The sequence below is a fragment of the Gracilinanus agilis genome, chromosome 5, assembly GCF_016433145.1.
Source record: "Gracilinanus agilis isolate LMUSP501 chromosome 5, AgileGrace, whole genome shotgun sequence".
NCBI lineage: Eukaryota > Metazoa > Chordata > Mammalia > Didelphimorphia > Didelphidae > Gracilinanus > Gracilinanus agilis.
In genome coordinates, this window is record NC_058134.1 from 20,612,994 (window position 1) to 20,631,105 (window position 18,112).

Below are 18,112 nucleotides of genomic sequence, written 5' to 3' on the forward strand. Positions count from 1 at the left end.
TTCCTTTATGATCCAACGTGCTTAATTCTGAGAAGGGTTTCACCAGCCTGCCCAAAGGGGTCTCTGACTTCCAGCATGTGAAGAACCCCAGTCCTAAGGGATCCTGAGCTGGCAGGGAAGACCCCTCTTTTCCTGGCCAGCCCATCCATCCCCTCGAGAGGGATTCCTCTTTTGCCTCACCCTCCCTTTTGGAGCCTGGCAGTCCTGTGGGCACTTCCCTTAAGGGCAAAAGGCCTTCACTGGAATTGGTCAGTGGTTGTGGTTTCATAGGAGGTGTCTGTGGGGATACTGAGGGAGTACAGTACAGGTAGGAACTTGTATGGCAGGAGGACGAGGTTTTCTTGGGGCTGGGGTCGGTCATGGGGTGGGAGAAGGGCCAGGGCAGGATGGGGCATCGAGAGAAGGAGTTGCTCCATACAAGAGAAGTGGTTTGCATCGGAGACACAGGAGAGGGGTCTTCCGTGTCTATTTCAGTATTAATTTCTTTGGGTAGTTCAGGAATAGGCTTGGAAAATTCAGATATATCTGAACGGAATCATCTGTTGCCACTGGACCATTTAAGGAGTGCTTAAAATTATCTGGAATATTTCATTCATTTTTACTCCTACACTAATCACAAGCTCGCATTCCCGAGTGCTTCCAGATTTACAAGGCTGGGCGTCTGGAGGACCTGGTGGCGAGACGGCCCGGCACAGCGCCAAACACTGGCTTCCACTCACCTCCAGGGCCCCCTGCCTCGCTAAGGATCAGTTGTCTCCTCTGTGGAATGGGCGTTATAACACTCCTCGTGGGCAGCATGGGGAGGAACAAACAAAGCAGACAGTCTGGCAAAACAGTTCTTTATTGAGCCCATTTTGCCCCAAAAGCTTGAAGTGGGACCACACAGCACTGCCCCCAGGAGAGATAGCACCGAGGCAGAGATCACATCCCTGGACATTTAGTTTCCTCATCTGTGCACTGAGGGGGCTGGACTAGATGACTTCTAGGGACAATAGGTGGCCCAGAGAATAGAGTGCTGGTCCTGGACCTGAGTTCAAATTCAACCCTGGGCACTTCCCTGCTGTGTGACCCTGGCCAAGTCACTTATCCCCTATCTGCCTCAGTTTCCTCATCTGTAAAATGGGCATAGTAATAGCACCTACCTCCCAGGATTATGAAGACCAAACGGGATATTTGCAGAAAGTGCTCACATACCTGGTGCCTGGCTCATACATAGTAAGTGCTATAGAAGAGCTTATTCCTTCCCCTTCTAATGCTATTAGGATGCTCAATTCCCTGACGACAGCAGACATTCATTTCTATGATAATAATCATTTTTAAAAGCACATCCATGTCACTTAAGGATTTTCAGAGCACTTTATATCCATCATTTCATTTGTGCCTCATAAGCCCCTGTGAGGTAGATTCTATTGTCATCCCCATTTTACAGATGAGGAAACTGAGACCCAGAGAAGTGACTTGCCCAGGGACACATGGCTAGTATGCCTCTCAGGCAGGATTTGAATTCAGGCCTTCCTAGCCCAGTGCACTGTCTGGCAGCTTTCGGGGCTGCAGGAAGGCTCAGGCACTGGTGTGAACCAAGCTGGGCCAGTTCTGCACATTCTTGGAACATAGAAAAATAAATTCTTTTATTCGCTCACCACTGACCGAGTGCTTAGCACGTGCACACCACTGTCAGTAGGTATGTACAAAAGATGATGGCAACACACAAGAGCCTCCGGGGGCCCCTATACAACTCCAAAAAAAGTCCATAAAGTGGATTCTTCTAGGCAATAAAATACAAAAATAATTTCCTATTGTTTAAAGGGAAAAGCAAAACGGGTCCCTTCCAGCGGCACGGAGTGCATGGTGCCCCGGGCTGGCCGCCATCTTGCTGAAGGGCACTGACGGCTGTCGCCGGTGGGGGATGGCACGCCACTGGTCCTTGTGGCAAAGCCCTTCCTGGGCCCTGGGCACGCCGCCTGCCACGGGGCGGGGCTCCTGGAGACACGTCTCCTCAAAAATGGAACCGCTTGTCACGCTGGAAAGCTTTGGCCTCTTCGGGCTTGATGGGGTTCCCATTTAAGCTGTGGGGGAAGCAGAAAGGGAAGGACGTGTTCAAGAGGCACACGCTGACTTGGGAGGGGAGGATTTCGGGCAATTTGCTTTTCAAGGTTCTTGGAGGGAACCCAAGTGGCTGGGACTCCCGCTAAAGGCGAGGCACCCCCCGGCGCCCGCCATTTCTTCATGGCTTGACAACCCAACACTTGAAATAAAGGAGAGCAGTTTACTGACAACGACCCAGAGCATCCTGAGGTTTGGTGCCTCGGCAGCCCCAAGAAGCTTCTGCAAGAAGAGGCCTCGGCGGCCACCTGTCCATAGAAAGCACCACAGAGGCCGTCTGGTCTGATTCATACCTGAGCAATAGTTCCCCCTTTGTAGCTCTTCGGTCGTTTCCATTGTGCCTGACTTTGGGACCCCATTTGGGTTTTCTTGGCAAAGATGCCAGGGCAGTCTGCCATGTCCTTCTCCGACTCATTTTACAGAGGAGGAAACTGAGGCAAACAGGGTTAAGTGACTTGTCCAGGGGCACACAGTCAGGAAGACCAGATTGGAACTTGGGAAGACTCAGCTTCCTGACTCCAGGCCCTGCGCCCTGTCCAATAGGGGGCCACCTCACTCCCCCAATGGTTCCCTCTCCAGGATCCCTGCCAAATGCTCATCTCACCCTCACCCTGAAGTCTCCACAGGGGAGTCTGTTGCTTCCCAGGAAGCTCATCCCACTTCTTCCAGGCTCTTGGGAAGTTCTTCCTTCCAACAACCCCAAAGCAACGGCTTGGAAACGTCTGTGCATGGACTACTGCCCGAGGCCGGCGGGGCCCGTCCTCTCCTCTCGGCCTGCCCGAGGTCTGCGCACCTCGAGGGCTCGGGGACGGACTTCGGGGCTCCCTGGATTGGGAAGGGGAACGCGGCATCTCTGCTGCCATCGACACTCCACTGAAATGGAGCCTTTCCTTCCCTTTTGAATATGGGCAGGAAACTGGACTCTGAGAAGGGGGCCACAGGCTGCCCCTGCCTGCCAGGGAGGGGGTGTCGGGGCACAAAAAACATGAAGAATCCCTGCTCCAGGCCAGGCAGAACAAGTCAGGCCATTCCATCGCGCAGCCCTTCAATATTTCAAGGGAGCAACCCGGCGCCTAAGCTGTCCCATTCTCCAGGCTAAACCTTCCTGTTCTTTCTACTGATTTTTTTTTTCTTCCTTTCTGTCTTAGATTCAATACTGTGTATCAGTTCCAAAGCAGAAGAGCGGTAAAGGCTGGGCAAAGGGGGCAAAGTGACTTGCCCAGGGTCACCTAGCTAGGCAGTACCTGAGGCCAGATTGGAACCCAGAACCTCCTGTCTCTGAGTCTGGCTCTCCATCCACTGAGCCATCCAGCCACCCCTACTTCTATTCATCTTCAGATGGCATTTACAGCTTTTCACACGTTACTCTCTTTCTCCCACTCTCCAGCCATACTAGCCTATCTGCTGTCCCTTATACCCAGGGTTTCCCACCTCTGGGCCTTTGCACTGGCAGTCCCCGCATGCCTAGAAGGCTGCCTCCTGGGCTCCCCTATGCGTCCTGGCCCCCAGCCTCCTTCCAAAGCTCCCTCCGTCTGCTCTCTATCTCCGGTACCCTTCACGTGTCTGGACTCTCCCCGAGGTCAGCGGCTGTTTCTGCTGTGTCCCTCGGACTTAGCTCACACCAAGCGCAGAGCGAACACTCATCGATGGACTGGCCGACAGGGTCCGGCTCGTCGGACTCTAACACGCGGGCCCCCCCCGTGTGATCCGACACGGATGCGGGCCTTGAGCATCCCCTGAGCCACGGACGGCCTGTCTGGCCGGCAGAGGAGGGAACGCAAGAAGAGGGCCTGAGATTTAGCAACAAAAACTCTGCTAACTTAGACCAGAGCCAGGGTGGTGCCGCCTCCCAGCGGCTAACACACAAGGTCCTTGACCAGCCGGGAATCGCCGTGTTTTCCCTGAACCGGGGTCAGCCTCTCCGGCCACTAACAGAGCGGTCAACAAGCGGGCCCTTTGGCCAGGGCGTGAGAACGTGAACTCTGACAGCTTCCTCAGGGCCACTTTTCTGCCTCTTCTGCTCCGCCACGTCCCCGAGGGGCTGCTTCATGCCCCCCTTGTTGGGGACAGGAGGAAAGCCCAGGGGGGTGTCAGAGGTGGCAAGAACCACCCATGAGGTTGCCCCAGAGCAGCCTCGCTCTTCTGGAACGCTCCACTTCTGTGTCCTAGAGCAGACCAGACCTGGGGGAGACCCTTGGGCTCTGCCTCAGAGCACTGGAATGTGCCTTCAGGAATGACTAGAGACAAGTGAGCCCAGCCCATGCGAGCGAGGATCCTCACTTCAGCTAAGAAGCGAACAGACGGCCACTCGTTTCTGCTTCCAGCCTGTACCCCAAAAGACCTGCCATGCACCACCTTCTCTGTTCAACCCCACCTCCCCATCAGGAGTCGCTCTTTAAAAGGTGATTTGGGGCAAGTTTTGTGCCAGTTGGCCTAAGGATAAAAATGAAAAGTCCTCTGGCTGACTGAAGAGTCGGAAGGACTAATAATTCAGCAGAGGCTGAGCTGGAAGTGTCGGGCATGGAAAATGTTTGAACAGGTGACCTCTTATTCCCATCACTAGCTGCTTCCTTCTTTCCTTCCTTCCTTCCTTCCTTCCTTCCTTCCTTCCTTTTTTGCATCCATCCTTCTTTCCTTCTTTCTTCTCCTTCCTGCTTTCTTGCTTTCTTCCCTTACCTTCCACCTTAGAGTCAATACTGTGTATTGGTGCCAAGGTAGGAGATAAGGGCTAGGCAATGGGGGTCAAGTGACTTGTCCAGGACCACACAGCTAGGATGTATCTGAGTCCAGATTTGAACTCAGGACCTCCTGGCTCTCAATCCATTGAGTCACCAATGCGCCCCCTCTAACAGCTTTCAAGTGAGGAGGACTGCGATGGGCTGCCAGGCAGGGAAGCACCACTCCTCCCTGGCTGCCATGTGTCTGTGAAACCATGGTGCCTCTGTTCCTTTGGTGTTTATTCTCTCCTGCTCATATGTAAATGAGTATTCTGAGAGGAGAAAGATACACCAATGGGACTGGCCAGGAGGTCCCTGGGATTGAGACGTCCATCAGAGCCATCCGAGGTCTCTCCACAAAGAATGCTGGCGCGGGGTTGGAGATGGTTTGTAGCAACCCCTTCAGTGAGATCCCCCTGGAGCCTGAGACCATGAAGAGGGAGGCTGGGCCGCTGATTTGGGGAGGATGGTTTTTATTCACTTCTTTCCTCCTTGTACCTTCTCAGTAAACCTTCCTAAGCTTAGAATGTCCTGGCCCTTCAGGTGCTCGATGCTAGAACTCCCGGCCATCCCCTCTGTGGACTCCTCTGCCAAGGGAAGAGGAGGCTGAAAGAGTGAACCCAGGGCGGGGGGTGCTACAAAGGAAAACTAATGGGTACGGCCGAGGCATGTGACTTCCACTATCACGGGTGCCTCTCCCTACAGAGACAGGGAAGGGGGCTCCAGGTTTGTTCTTCTGGACCCAAGTGGGCCATTACGAGACTCTGGAGCCGGCTTAGTTTGGTTTACACCATTGTTCACTATTAGAGAGGAGAGGGGACGGCGAGGTCATCTAGGTCAGCCCCTTTATGCGGGAGGAGAGAAAGGCTGGGAGGGTCTAGAGCTTAGTAATAGAACACAAGAAGGGGCAAAGCAAGTTCTGGAAGCTGAGGTAGCACAGTTCAATCCAAACTCTATCTGGAAATATATCTGGACCGCAAGGAATCAGGAGAAGCGGAAGAACAAACTTCAAGACTCACTATTGTGTCCATGAACCCTCCCTGAAGTATTAACCTCTTCTCTCAACCACCCCCCTGCCCCATGGATTCACCAGATATTTTACCTCAAAAGAGCACAGCTTCATGGACCCAGCTCAAGGAAAGAGGAAAGGGAAGGCAGCCTCAGAGGCCATCGAGTCCAAAACCCTTTCATCTTTAATAATAATAATAGTAGTAGTAGTAGTAGTGGTGGTGGTAGTAGTAGTAGTAGTAGTAGTAGTAGTAGTAGTAGTAGAGGTAGTAGTAGTAGAGGTAGTGGTGGTGGTAGTAGTAGTAGTAGTAGTAGTGGTGGTGGTGGTGGTAGTAGTAGTAGTAGTAGTAGTAGTAGTAGTAGTGGTGGTGGTAGTAGTAGTAGTGGTGGTAGTAGTAGTAGTAGTGGTGGTGGTGGTGGTGGTGGTAGTAGTAGTAGTAGTGGTGGTGGTGGTGGTAGTAGTAATAGTAGTAGTAGTAGTAGTGGTGGTGGTGGTGGTGGTAGTAGTAGTAGTAGTGGTGGTGGTGGTAGTAGTAGTAGTGGTGGTGGTAGTAGTAGTAGTAGTAGTAGTAGTAGTGGTGGTGGTGGTGGTGGTATTTCTACAGAAGGCAAGAAACCCAAAGGTGATTCATATTCAGCACCACATCCTTCACCAATGTTTCCACCCCAACCTAAAAGGCAGGGAAGGGCTCCCGGGGGCCTTACCAAATATCCAGGATGCTTGAGTTTTTCTGGAGAGCATCTGCCAGGCGTGAGAGCCCCTTGGCTGTGATCTGGTTCTGAATGAGCCTGAAAAGAGAAGGCACCTCGTATTAAACACCTCTCGTTGTGGCACTGAGCAAGGCAGGAGGGCAGTGGGCATGGTCAACGGACTCAGGCCCACAGAGAAAATTTCAGGGTTAAGATGTACTTTTCCCAGAGCTTCCTCTACCTTCTGGTTTGAAAGCCTTGTCACAGGGCTTTTGAGGGATGCTTTTACTCTCTGCCTTTTGGAAAGGAAAATGGGTTGGTTTTAAATGCCTAGCATTAAGCTGTAACCAACTGGGACTCAGGGTCCACTTCCAGGCTGAACTTTGGCTAAACTTTCCCAAAAAGAAATGGGCTGCCTCCTCTGGAGTGAGCTCCCCATCCCCGAAGTGTTCCAGCAGAGGCTTTGTGCCTCCTCTCAGGGATGTGAGGGAGGGGGCTCTTCTATGGAACACAGATTGGACTGAGTGGCCTCATTTGAAAGATGGCTGGAGCTAGGTGGGACCCTGGAGCCATTTCACAGCTGAACAAGGTGAAGCACATAGAAGTGGATCATCCATGATCACCCAGAGGGTCCCAACATCAGGATTTCAGCCTCGGTGTTCTCCCTCCACACTCTGGGTTCCCCTCAAACTTTCCCATTCCAGATTGTTTTCTAGAATGATACGTACAGACATGAGCTGTTATGACGTCACGCCCTACCTCTGGGCTATCACACCTATGTGTGACCTTGGGTAAGTCCCTTAGCCCCTCTAGGCCCCACTTCCCTCCTCTGTAAACAACAGAGCTGGATGAGATGGCCTCTAAGCCTAACTATCAGGTTACATAGGTGCTGCCTGGGGTTCGGGCTAGCTGGTCTCTGAGGGTTCTCTCAGTTCCAGATTTCTGTAGATTTGTTCCAGAGAGCCAGATCAGAAAGAGGGCAGGAAACAGCTTTCACCAGCCATGATCCAAACATCTTCCTGAGTCCCAACAGGGCTGAGGCCACTCGTTCATTCACTGGGATGTAGTCAAGCCCGTCAGAGTCAAAGCCAGGCTTTGGAAGGCCACATCATGCATGTTCCTGTTCAGGGTGTGTGTGTGTGGAGGGGGGGGGGGGCTGAGCCTCTCCTAGAGCCCAGGGACGTCCCCTGCCAGAGGCCAGACAGCTCTGTGCCATGAGGACGAGGACAGGATGCATAAAGCACCCACAACTCGACAAGAATGGTTCTGAAGGCGTGTCTCAGAGGGTCCCTTAGGAATCCTTCTGGCCATACACTTGGTCTTCCCTCTGGGGAATGCTCTTCCCCAGAACAGATTCCTGTGCCAGAAAGGAAGGGACTGAGTCCTCCCAAGGCCTGGGAATGGGGCTGCAAAGGCCAGGCTGTTTCTGAAGGCCTCCCCCAGGGCTGCCTCTTCTTGCTGGGTGCCTGGGCCAGCCAAGAGGCAAGTGCTCATGTACTTCAGGGCTAGCTGAATAGCCAATCTGGCTTCCATGGCACATTCCAGGCCAAAGGAGAGAGGCTGAGCCTTCCTCATTTCACAGGCTTTGGACCTGGAGGCCGGCTGCTCCAGAGCTTCTTAGTGAAGACTTATTCATTCATCTAGAAGAATTCATTGACCAAGGCCTCACGGTAAGTTAATGGCAGAACAAGAACTCAAAGCCAAGTCTCCTCATTTGGGGTTGGGCTCTTTTTCCATTCTAGAATGGTGGTAATGACCATTGGGGAGACTTAGATTTGGTCCCCTCGGCCCAGGAACGGAGGTCGCTGCCAGGGCCAGGCTTACTAAAAGCAATGCTGGGCAGGCTCACAAGGCCATGAGGTGGGTCCTTGAAGGCTTCCTCACTCCAAATTTCACTGGACAGCTGGCCATGATCTGCATGATTACTTCCAATGCCTCCCACCACCATGGTGCTTCTCTTAAAGACTGTGAGTAGGGGGCAGTGGGGTGGCTCAGTGGATGGAGAGCCAGGTCCAGAGATGGGAGGTCTTGGGTTCAAATCTGACCTCGGACACTTCCTAGCTGTGTGACCCTGGGCAAGTCACTCAACCCCCACAGCCTAGCCCTTACGGCTCTTCTGCCTTAGAACCATTATATGGTAATACTTCTAAGATGGAAGGTAAGGGATTTAAATTTAAAAAATAAACACACACAAAAAAAAGTGAATCAGGGAAATGGGAGAAGGATGTTCCCTCAGGCTGGTGACCCTGTTCAGGAATAAGAGCCACCCTTTCTGGTGCAGGCCCTGACATGGCGCAGATTTAATCAATTAACAAGCCTTTATAAAGGGCCTGCTGTGTGCCAGGAACCATGCTGGGAATAAAATGACAAAACACTTCCTAGCTGGGTGACCCTGGGCAAGTCACTTAACACCCATTGCCTAGCCCTCACCACTCTTCTGTCTTGGAACCAATACATGATATTGATTCTAAGACAGACGGTAAGGGTTAAAAAAGAATACAAATGGGAAATGTTTAATAAAATAAATAAAAATATAATAGGGCATAAATAATGTTAGTGTGTGGCTACAGTAGTCCTTTAGTACAGTTTGGTTGCCTGTTTCTAGCTGAGTTGGGCACCACTGGACTAAAGAATCCTCTAAGTGTGAGCTATTGTAGATCAAATTACCACAAATCACTCAGCGTCTGATTGACTTCCAACATCTCAGCCAAGCTCTCTGCTGCTTCGTCATCCAGGTTGTTTTTGGTCAACCTAGACAAAGAAGATGTGCTTAGCTCACCCTGGGCAGAGAAAGAAATCCCATCCTGCACGAGCAGGAAAAAGGTCGAGATCCTGAATGCCAGGTGAGACCTCTGCCCATCAACAGGTAAACCATAAGGGAGGACAATGATAGTCCACGGGCCATGCTGCCCATCAAAGGATAAACCGTAAAGGAGGACAATGATAGTCCACGGGCCACGCTGCCCATCAAAGGGTAAACCATAAAGGAGGAAAAAGGTCTGCAAGCCATGCTGCCCATCAAAGGGTAAACCGTAAGGGAGGACAATGGTCCACAGGCCATGCTGCCCATCAACAGGTAAACCGTAAGGGAGGACAGTGATGGTCTGCAGGCCATGCTGCCCATCAACAGGTAAACCATAAGAGAGGACAATGGTCCATGGGCCACACAAGGCACTGGACAGAGGCAGGCTCCAGTGCCTAATGAGTGGCAATGGGAAAACATCCCATCATCCTTCAAGGAGATGAAGCCATCCCAGAACATAGGAGAGATCTGCCACCATCTTCCTGGTGATTGATTGGAACCATGAAAGGAAAGCTTCCCAGTGGGTCTTGTGCTTTTCAATGATCCCATTACCAGGAAAGTTTCAAGGCTACTGAATGTAATAGAAGACCTGATACATGGGAAAATATTTGCAGAATCATTACTGGTAATAACCAAAGAGGGGAGGGCTTGTCTGACTGTGTGCCCAGGGATCAGAGGAACACTGGGGCACGTGAATGGAATGGAACATGCTGGCACCATAAGACATAACAAATAGAAAGTATTCCTAGGGAAAATGGGAAAAGCTGTCGAGTGAAGGAAGCAGAACAAAGAGAATATACTCCACACCAGGAGCCAGGGGTACTCTGGAAAGGTGACAAAGCTCTGGGCAGCCCTGAGAGCCAATATCAATCCTGTCATGCCCGAGGTAAAGGCCATGTCCCTTCTTTCTGCTAAATGAAGAATATGTTCTCAGAGGAAGCTGTGTGGAAGGGTTTGTTGGGAAGCATCTGTTAGGTCACAACAAACTGTATCAATAATTGACTTAAAGGCTATGAGAGCCCCAAGCTAGAGGTGAGTGCCCTGGGGAAGGAAGAAGTACAAAGTCTGGGTTGGCTTTTATTCACATTATCCATAATAATGCACTTAGCGCTATGCCTGGCACACTGTATGTGCCATGTAAATGTTAGCTATTATTATCGTCATTATTATTATATTGTTAAAGCCCTCACCCCTGGCTCCCATTTCTCTTTCCAGACTGATACATATGACTTGCCCCACAACCCACACACTCTGGACTCTCACCCATGGGCCTGGGTGCTGCTCCCTACACAATATCCCACTTTTTATCTCCATACCTTTGTCCAGGCTGGCCCCCAAACAGGGGAGGCCCTTCTCTCTTCTTCAGACCCCTAGACTTCAAGAGGCCTTTCTTATTTCCCCCACAGGCTGGCCCCATCCTCTTGGGCCGTATTTATTTGTGTGTGGCACAGCCAGCTCCTACAGGAGAACCCTACCTTGTTCCAGTCCCATGCTTAGTGCTTAATAAATAATCATAGTGATGGCAGGCACTGACAGAGCACCTTAAGGTTTGCAGAGAACTTTCCAGAGAGCTCATTGGACCCTCACTGTGGAGTAGATACTATTGTTATCCCCATTTTACACGTGGTAAAATTGAGGCTGAGAGGCTGAGAGGTAAATAACTACTCAGGATCACGGGGCCATTAAGCGTTGGAGGCAGAGTTTGAACTTAGGGCTTCCTGATTCCCAGCTCCACACTCTTGTCCATGGCACCACCCCACCCACATGTACCAGTCCTTAAAGAATTTCTGACACTAAGCTCTTGGTCCTGGGTTCCCATCATCCTTACCAGAATATCTTCACTGAGCTATTCTGCTGGAGGGCCTGGGCCAGGCTTTTGCCTCCTTCCGTGGAGATGCCATTGAAGGCCAGACTGGAAGGGAAAAGCACAAGACATGTTCCACTGAGCTCCCCTCCACCATCCCTGGGCAGGGGCTGTCTGACTACCCGGTTCTCAATCTCCTGGCCCAGGGCAGAAACACCCCCTCCCCCTGGTCATGTCCTCTCATAACCCTCCCCCATCACCAACCCATAACAACTCCCTCCCTGCCACCCCCACCCACATCGCCCCCTTCCCCACTCCCGTCTCTGTGATCAGGAGCTGTGCCCAGAGCCCAGATCAGATGCAAGGAGCGGTGTGGGGCCGATGGCCTCACAGCGCCTGGAGTCTTCCAAGCTGCCTCTTGGCCCCATAGGAGTTACAGACTGTAAAGGGCCCCTGCAATGAGGCCCCTGGTGTCTGGGCCAGAATCTAGAGGGAGGAACTGAGAGGGGGAGGTCACCCCATGGAGGAGTGGGACAGATGTAAAGGGGAAGGCACATAGCCTCTCTGAGGGTGAAAAAAGGAGACAGCCTCCTGGAGAGGAGGGGGAATGGTGGGGACACCTTCCAGGGTGATCAACAGCTCAAGGCCCCTGCCCCTGGCATCAGCTGCTTCTCCGGACCCCCTGGGCAAGGGAAGAGATTGTGGGATGAGCTCCTGGCTCCCAAGAACCAGATGCCCCAGAGGCAGAGAGTGGTCCAGGAGGGTGGCATTTGGTTACCTCAAGTTGGCCAGGCTGGGGTGATTGCGCAGGGCATCTGCGAAGGCCTTGGCCCCTTCGTCCCCTATCTTATTGCCCCACATCCTGAGGAGAGAAACAAGCCAGAGAGCTGAGGATGCCCAAGCTGGGCCCAAGGGAACCTCCTCCTGTCCTCCTTGGCAGAGTTTTAGCCATAGTAGCCTCGGCGAAGTATGAAGTAGGGCCCAATAGAGATAATAGAATGCCAGACTCAGGGTTGGAGGAACTGGCTTTCGACCCCCTAGTTCTGCCCCATGTGGAGAGACCTTGGGTAAGTCATCTCCTGTTCTAAACAAGGGGAGAGCACAAAACCAAAGATCTTCTGGATACAAGGAACCCTTGGGACATGAAATGTTAGGTGAGACACAGGGATGTTGGGTGAGTACATGGCTGGGCTAAGGGGGCTCCGCTCACCCAATGTCCAGGATGGAGCGACTCTTCTTAAGGGCCAAGGCCAGGCACTTCCCTCCTTCACTAGTGAGAAGGTTTGCACCCATCCTGCAGAGAAAGTGAGGAATGGCTCAGCAGCCCCTGTGGGGGCCTGAAAACCAGAAAGAGCCCCCGACCAAATAGGGCAGCGACCCCCTTATCTCAGCCCACCCCATGCCAGGCACCCATGGAGAGCTTCATCTGATCCTCACAACCACTCTGGGAGGAAGGGACTAAGGTTACCCTCATTTTATAGATGGAGAAACTGAGGTGCAGGGCCACACAGGGTTAGAGGCAGGATTTGAACCAAGTCCTCTGGGTCTAGAGCCCTTCCCCTGTCCCCCACTGATTCTGGGCTTGGTTTTCCCAGAGCCCTCATGAGAAGCAGCGGAGGAGACAAGAGCCTCAGCGGGGATGAAGACGGTGTGCTGAGCAAGCCTTCTCACCCAGGGAAGACCCTCCTCTGCACCTATCTCTCGACCCCTGATCCTTCTGTCCCTTCCTTGGTGGCTGAGCACCCATGGTTGGGGGGGGGGGGGAGGAAGGGAGGCCCCACTCCAAAGAGAAGAAGCCTGAGAGACTTCCAATGTGGAAATGCCCTCTAAGAGCATTGACTAGAGTCTTCCGGGAACCGCTCTTAGAGCCTGAGGCAGTGAAATATGAAGTGACCGGCCCAGGGTCACCTAGCCAGCAGTGGGCAGAGGTGGGGCTCAGGCCTTCCTGGCAGAAGCTGTCAGCTCCCCTGGGGCGCCTGCTTAGGCCCCTCCCCCCACGGCGCTGGCGCTCACTTCAGGTGGGTGAGGCGGGGGCACTCCTCGAGGATCTTCGCCACGTATGTGGCTCCCACGTCGGTGATCTGGTTATTGTACAACCTGGGAAAGAAATCCGGGTTCAGGCAGGGCTCGAGGCTTCAGGTGCTTCCACCAAAGCAAAAGATCTTTTTCTCTTTGATTAAAAAAACCAGTCAGAGAGGCGGGTTCGCATTCCGCTCCGCCATTAGCTTCGGGCTGAATGACCACATCAATAATACCCAGAATGCCACAGGCTTTAAGCCGGGCATCCCCGACTTACAGAGGAGGGACTCACCTGTGGGGGTCGGCCGTCTGGGCCTCTCTGGGCCCCCCAGCTGCAAGGAGCCGGATGCGCACAGGGTCCCTTTGGGCCCGCCCAGGATCTCCTCCTCCCTCTCCCCGCCCCTCCTGGCAGAGGGGAATGGGTGGGGGTGAAGGGTGGAGACAACCTCATTGGCTGCCTGCCCCGCCCTTGTGTCAGGGGAGTGGGGGAGGGGAGCACAGCCCTCGAAGGTCCAGAAGGAGGGGGTCACGACTGGAACCCCGGTCTCCCCCCTCTGGGGGAAAGGTCACCCCCCCAGGCTGCGTACCCCAAGAAGGTCACAATCTTGTACTTGGTGAGCTCCTCGCAGAGCACCCTGGCGCCCGCGTCAGCGATCCGATTCACGCTGAGTCTGCAACGGGAGGTGGGCACAATGAGGGGACGCAGCCGGACCAGCCTGTGTCTGATGTCCACAAGCTCCCCCGGGCACTCCGACGGCGACTTGCCTCCAGCCTCCCCCCGGCCCAGGAGGGTGAAGAGCAAACCCTCATTAGCTCCGCCCCCCGTGCCAGGCCCTGAGCTCAGTGACTTCTCGGATGCTCTCCCACAACCCTGGGAAGGGGGCACTCTTGTCCCCATTTTACAGCTGTGGACTTGGAGGCCAACATAGGGGAAAGGACCTGCCCAAGGTCGCCAAACTAGTCCGTGTCTGGGGCAGGATTTGAACTCGTGCCTCTGGCTCCAGGCCAGGGCTCTGGGCTTGATGTCCGTTCACTCACGTGATTGAGGAGGTCACTTCCGTCCATTTTAATTTGGCACTAATGTGTGCAATAACGGGGAGAGGGCTGGACGTAGAGCCGGGTCCTGGTTTAAATCCTGCCCCAGAGCTGGCTGCCTGGGACTCTGGGCCCTTCTCTTGGGCTCTGCTCCCCTCCGTGATGTGAGTCCCTCCTGGAGGTGCCGGTGTATGTGTGTGGAGGGGGGGGAGGGGGCTGACAGGTCTCAGGCCACACAGCCTACGAGCCCGGACTTGGGTTCTAGCTCCACTCTGCCCTCTAACCCCAAACCTCATGCTGCACCCAGGGAAGATTGGAACCCAGATTCCGGCTCCCAGGCTGGTTCACAGCCTGAGGATGGAGGGGGCCTCGCATCCCTTCTAGTCCTGTCACAGATGAGGAAACCGAGGCTGAGAGAGGGAAGAGAGAGAGGAGCCAGGAGGAGTGGACTTTGGCCAGACCAGAGGAGTGATCTTGGGCAAGTCAATCCCCCTCCTCTGGGCCTGGAAGTGCTTCACTACAGAATTGGGCGATGAATCCCCACAGCCCAGACACAGTGTTCTACAGAGTGCCAGGCATGGGCCAGGAAGAGTTCAAGACCAGCCTCAGACGCATCCCAGCTGTCTGACCTCCGGTAACCCTGATGGCCTCGGTTTCCTCAGAGCAAAACGGGCGGGAGGACATGGCCACACCCTCTGGAGTCTCTGCCAATGAAGCCCCCAGTGGGTTCCAGAGAGTCGGACCGACTAAAATGATCAAACATCCTTCCCTTCCGAGGGCAGGCCTGACTCTTCCGGAAAACCGGAACTTGCCTCCCCCTGCGCCCCGCCCCTCACGGCACCATCGCCTTCCGGTGTATCATCCCTAGGCAGAAGAGCAGTAAGGGCTGGGCAATGGGGGTGGAGTGACTGGCCCAGGGTCACCCAGCTGGGAAGTTTCTGAGGGTTGATTGGAACCCAAGACCTCCGCCTCCACTTCTGACTGTCCCCTGGGCCTCCTAGCTGCCTCTCAGGAAGCATTTATTAAGCACCCACTGTCTAGCAGAGACAGCGAACACAAAGTAAGGCCAAGAGCCCTCCGGGCTCTCCAGGAGCTCCAGGGCTCAGCTGCAGAGAGAAGAATGGCGGGGCCTCCCCTCCTCCCGGCATGCTCCAGAGGCCGTGCGGGCAGCCATCTTGCTGGCTTCCTGCCCGGCCCTGCTGTTCCCCCTGCTTCCACCTCCTCTTCCAAAGTGGCTCCCCTGTCCCTCCCTCCTCCTCCGGGGGCTCCTGCAGCCCGGTTTGGCTTTTTCCTTCCTCGGTATCTGGAGCCCAGGCCTGGTCTGCTGGGAATCCGTTTTCCTTCTCTTCCTTCCTTCCTTCCTTCCTTCCTTCCTTCCTTCCTTCCTTCCTTCCTTCCTTCCTTCCTTCCTTCTTTCCCTTATAGGAACCCATACACATAAAATGCTCCTTACCATGTAATCGTCCTGGATTTGTGCCCAGCAAATGGCTTCATCTAACCTGGCCCATGTATTCCTTTAATCTAGGGGGTGGGGTGGGGGGGGGGGAGACCGGATCGAATGTGGCCTCCTCACTGGCTGTATGACTCCCCCCCCAGTCATCCGCCTCAGTTTCCCAAACCCTAAAATGGGGATAAATAGCACCTACTGCCGGCCAATGGAGAGACTTAGAAAGTGCTTCGTTGGCCCAGTGCCTGGCACACGCTAGGCGCCGTACCAATGGGCTATTATTCATTCATTCTCCAGGCTTTCCCCCTCCCTCCACTGAGGTCCGCTGTTCCAGTGAATCTGTTGTGGGCGTGGGTGCACTCCCCAGTAGTCGGGCAGGGCCGGATTGCCTAGGTGGGGGCCTCCCTGGTCCCTCTCCCAGAGCGAGGCACCCAGCGGAGCCGGGGGGCGGGGCCAGCGGGGGCGGGACCGGCGGGGGCGGGGCCGGCGGCATCCTCTCACCTGATCACGGTGAGGCGGCTGAAGCAGGGGCGGAGCTCCTTGACCCCGTAGTCGCAGAGGTTGTTGTTGTCCAGGTCCAGCGCCAGCTGCTTGGGGAAGTGGTGGAGCACGAAGGCCAGGGCGCTGCAGTCAGCCGAGCAGGCGTTGCAGTAGGTCAGCTTGATGTAGTTGGCGCAGATGCCCCTGGCGGCCAGCCGGCCCACCCGCTGGCTCTGCGCCTCGTAGATGCAGCGCAGCATCCAGATGAAGGTGGGCATGGCCTGCACCTGGAGGAAGTCTTCGGTCTGGGTGCGTGGCAGGCCCTTCAGGTAGGAGCGCAGGCTGGCGGCCAGGTGCCTCCAGAGCGCCCGCCGCTTCCTGCGCAGGGTGGCTGCGGGCACCAGGTGTTGCACCAGCCCCTGCTTGGCCTTGGACAGCAGCCCGCACAGGAAGAGGTTGGTGAACTGGCAGTGGTCGTTGTTGCGGAAGGGGTCCTCCTTGCCCCCATCACAGCCACTGAGGCAGCGGAGGCCCCACAAGCCCCTGCTGGCCATGCCCTCCCCGAAGAACCTCAGGAGCTTGGCGGTGCCCACGCTGTCGTCGGCCACAAGGAAGAGGGCGGCAAAGAAGGCCTGCAGCGTGAGGTGCAAGAACTCGTAGGCGGCCTGGGGTCCGAGGGGCCCGGGCTCGGGCACAAGCCGGAGGAAGCCCAGCTGCAGGGCCCCCTCTGGCAGCTGGGAGGCGGCCACTTGCTCAGGCCCGAAAACGAAGCGGTTCCTGGCCAGGCCCCAGTAGGCTAGGCGGCCCAGGGCACGGAGCAGCCCGCGGCCTGTGCGGAAGGTCTCGGCCTGGCTGTGCTGAGGGTCGCTCCGCAGGGGGCTGCCGGGCAGCATGCGGCTGACGTGGGCCTCAGCCAGGAGCAGGAAGATGTCGGTGAGCGTGAGCGGCAGCTCTGGGGGCAGCTGTGGGCAGGGGCCGCCGCTGAGGCCGCGACGGAGGCAGCGGAAGATGATCCAGCAGAAGAGGGGCACCGAGCACAGGCTGCTCAGCTGCGGGCTGGCGTCCAGCTGGCTGAGCACCCGCTGCTGCGCCGCCAGCTCCGGGAAGACCTTCCGCGTGTAGGCGCGCAGCTGGTCCGGCCCGAAGCCCCGCAGCCGAACTTTCTTCCGCACCAGGGCCCGCGGCAGCTCCACGCCCGTGCGCGCCGTCAGCACCTTCCCAGCGCCCGGGAGCAGCTTGCCCCGCAGCAGGCTGGCCAGCAGCGCCACGGGCGGCGCGGGCTGCAGCGGGGACGCCACGTCCGGCAGCCGGCTCAGATCCAAGTCCGACTGCAGCTCGTCCAGGCCGTCGAAAGTGAAGAGCGCCGTGGCCGGGAAGCGCAGCAGGAATGCGAACACGGCCTCTGGCTCGAGCTCAGGGCAGCAACTGTGGGAGAAGAGCAGCTCCCGCAGGCTCAGCACCGCCGCCGGCGGGAAGCAGCCAAACGTGCGGCAGCGGAACGGGAAGAAGAAGCGGGGCCCCGTGCCGGGCTCGCTGCGCGCCCACGTGCTCTGCAGCTGCTGCAGCAGCACCGACTTGCCCACCCCCGCGTCGCCCACCACGAACACCGTCTCCCCGTCCTGGTTAATGACGCCCGTGGAGTCGGCCAGCAGCGAGTCCAGGCTGCTGACGCCCCCCAGCGCCGCGTCCTGGAAGTCCACCAGCTCCATGATGTGCTCCGTGTAGGTGTCCGCCAGCAGCATCTCCTCCCGCTGACTGTACGACGTGATGAACTTGGAGTCCCGGCTCCACTCCGAGCGCAGCTTCTGCGTGTAGCGGCTCACTGGCCCGGCCACCCCCGAGAGAGAGCAGGGAGTGTAGAGGAAGGGGGGGGGAAGGGAGAGAGAGGGAGAGAAGAAAAGAGAAGGGAGGGGAGGGGAGGAGAGGAGAGAGAAGAAAGAGGAGAGGAGAGGAGAGGAAAGGAGAGGAGAGAAGGGGAGAGACGGAGAAAGGAGGGAGTGTAGAGG

The 18,112-nt window shown here is 55.6% G+C and overlaps 1 protein-coding gene across 1 annotated transcript in view; it reads right to left on the minus strand.

Annotated features, from left to right (window-relative positions):
- Nucleotides 1–1,078: 1,078 nt before the first annotated feature.
- The window catches only part of NOD1 (nucleotide binding oligomerization domain containing 1), a 35,071-nt gene continuing 18,037 nt past the window's right edge, over nt 1,079–18,112 (minus strand). The window contains exons 4-12 of the mRNA XM_044679533.1: nt 16,128–17,928; nt 13,732–13,815; nt 13,139–13,222; nt 12,336–12,419; nt 11,904–11,987; nt 11,150–11,233; nt 9,186–9,269; nt 6,534–6,617; nt 1,079–2,066 (exon numbers count right to left, since the gene is read on the minus strand). Of these exons, the coding sequence (XP_044535468.1) occupies nt 1,997–2,066; nt 6,534–6,617; nt 9,186–9,269; nt 11,150–11,233; nt 11,904–11,987; nt 12,336–12,419; nt 13,139–13,222; nt 13,732–13,815; nt 16,128–17,928 (2,459 nt within the window). The 3' untranslated portion in view covers nt 1,079–1,996. The remainder of the gene's footprint in view (nt 2,067–6,533; nt 6,618–9,185; nt 9,270–11,149; nt 11,234–11,903; nt 11,988–12,335; nt 12,420–13,138; nt 13,223–13,731; nt 13,816–16,127; nt 17,929–18,112) is intronic.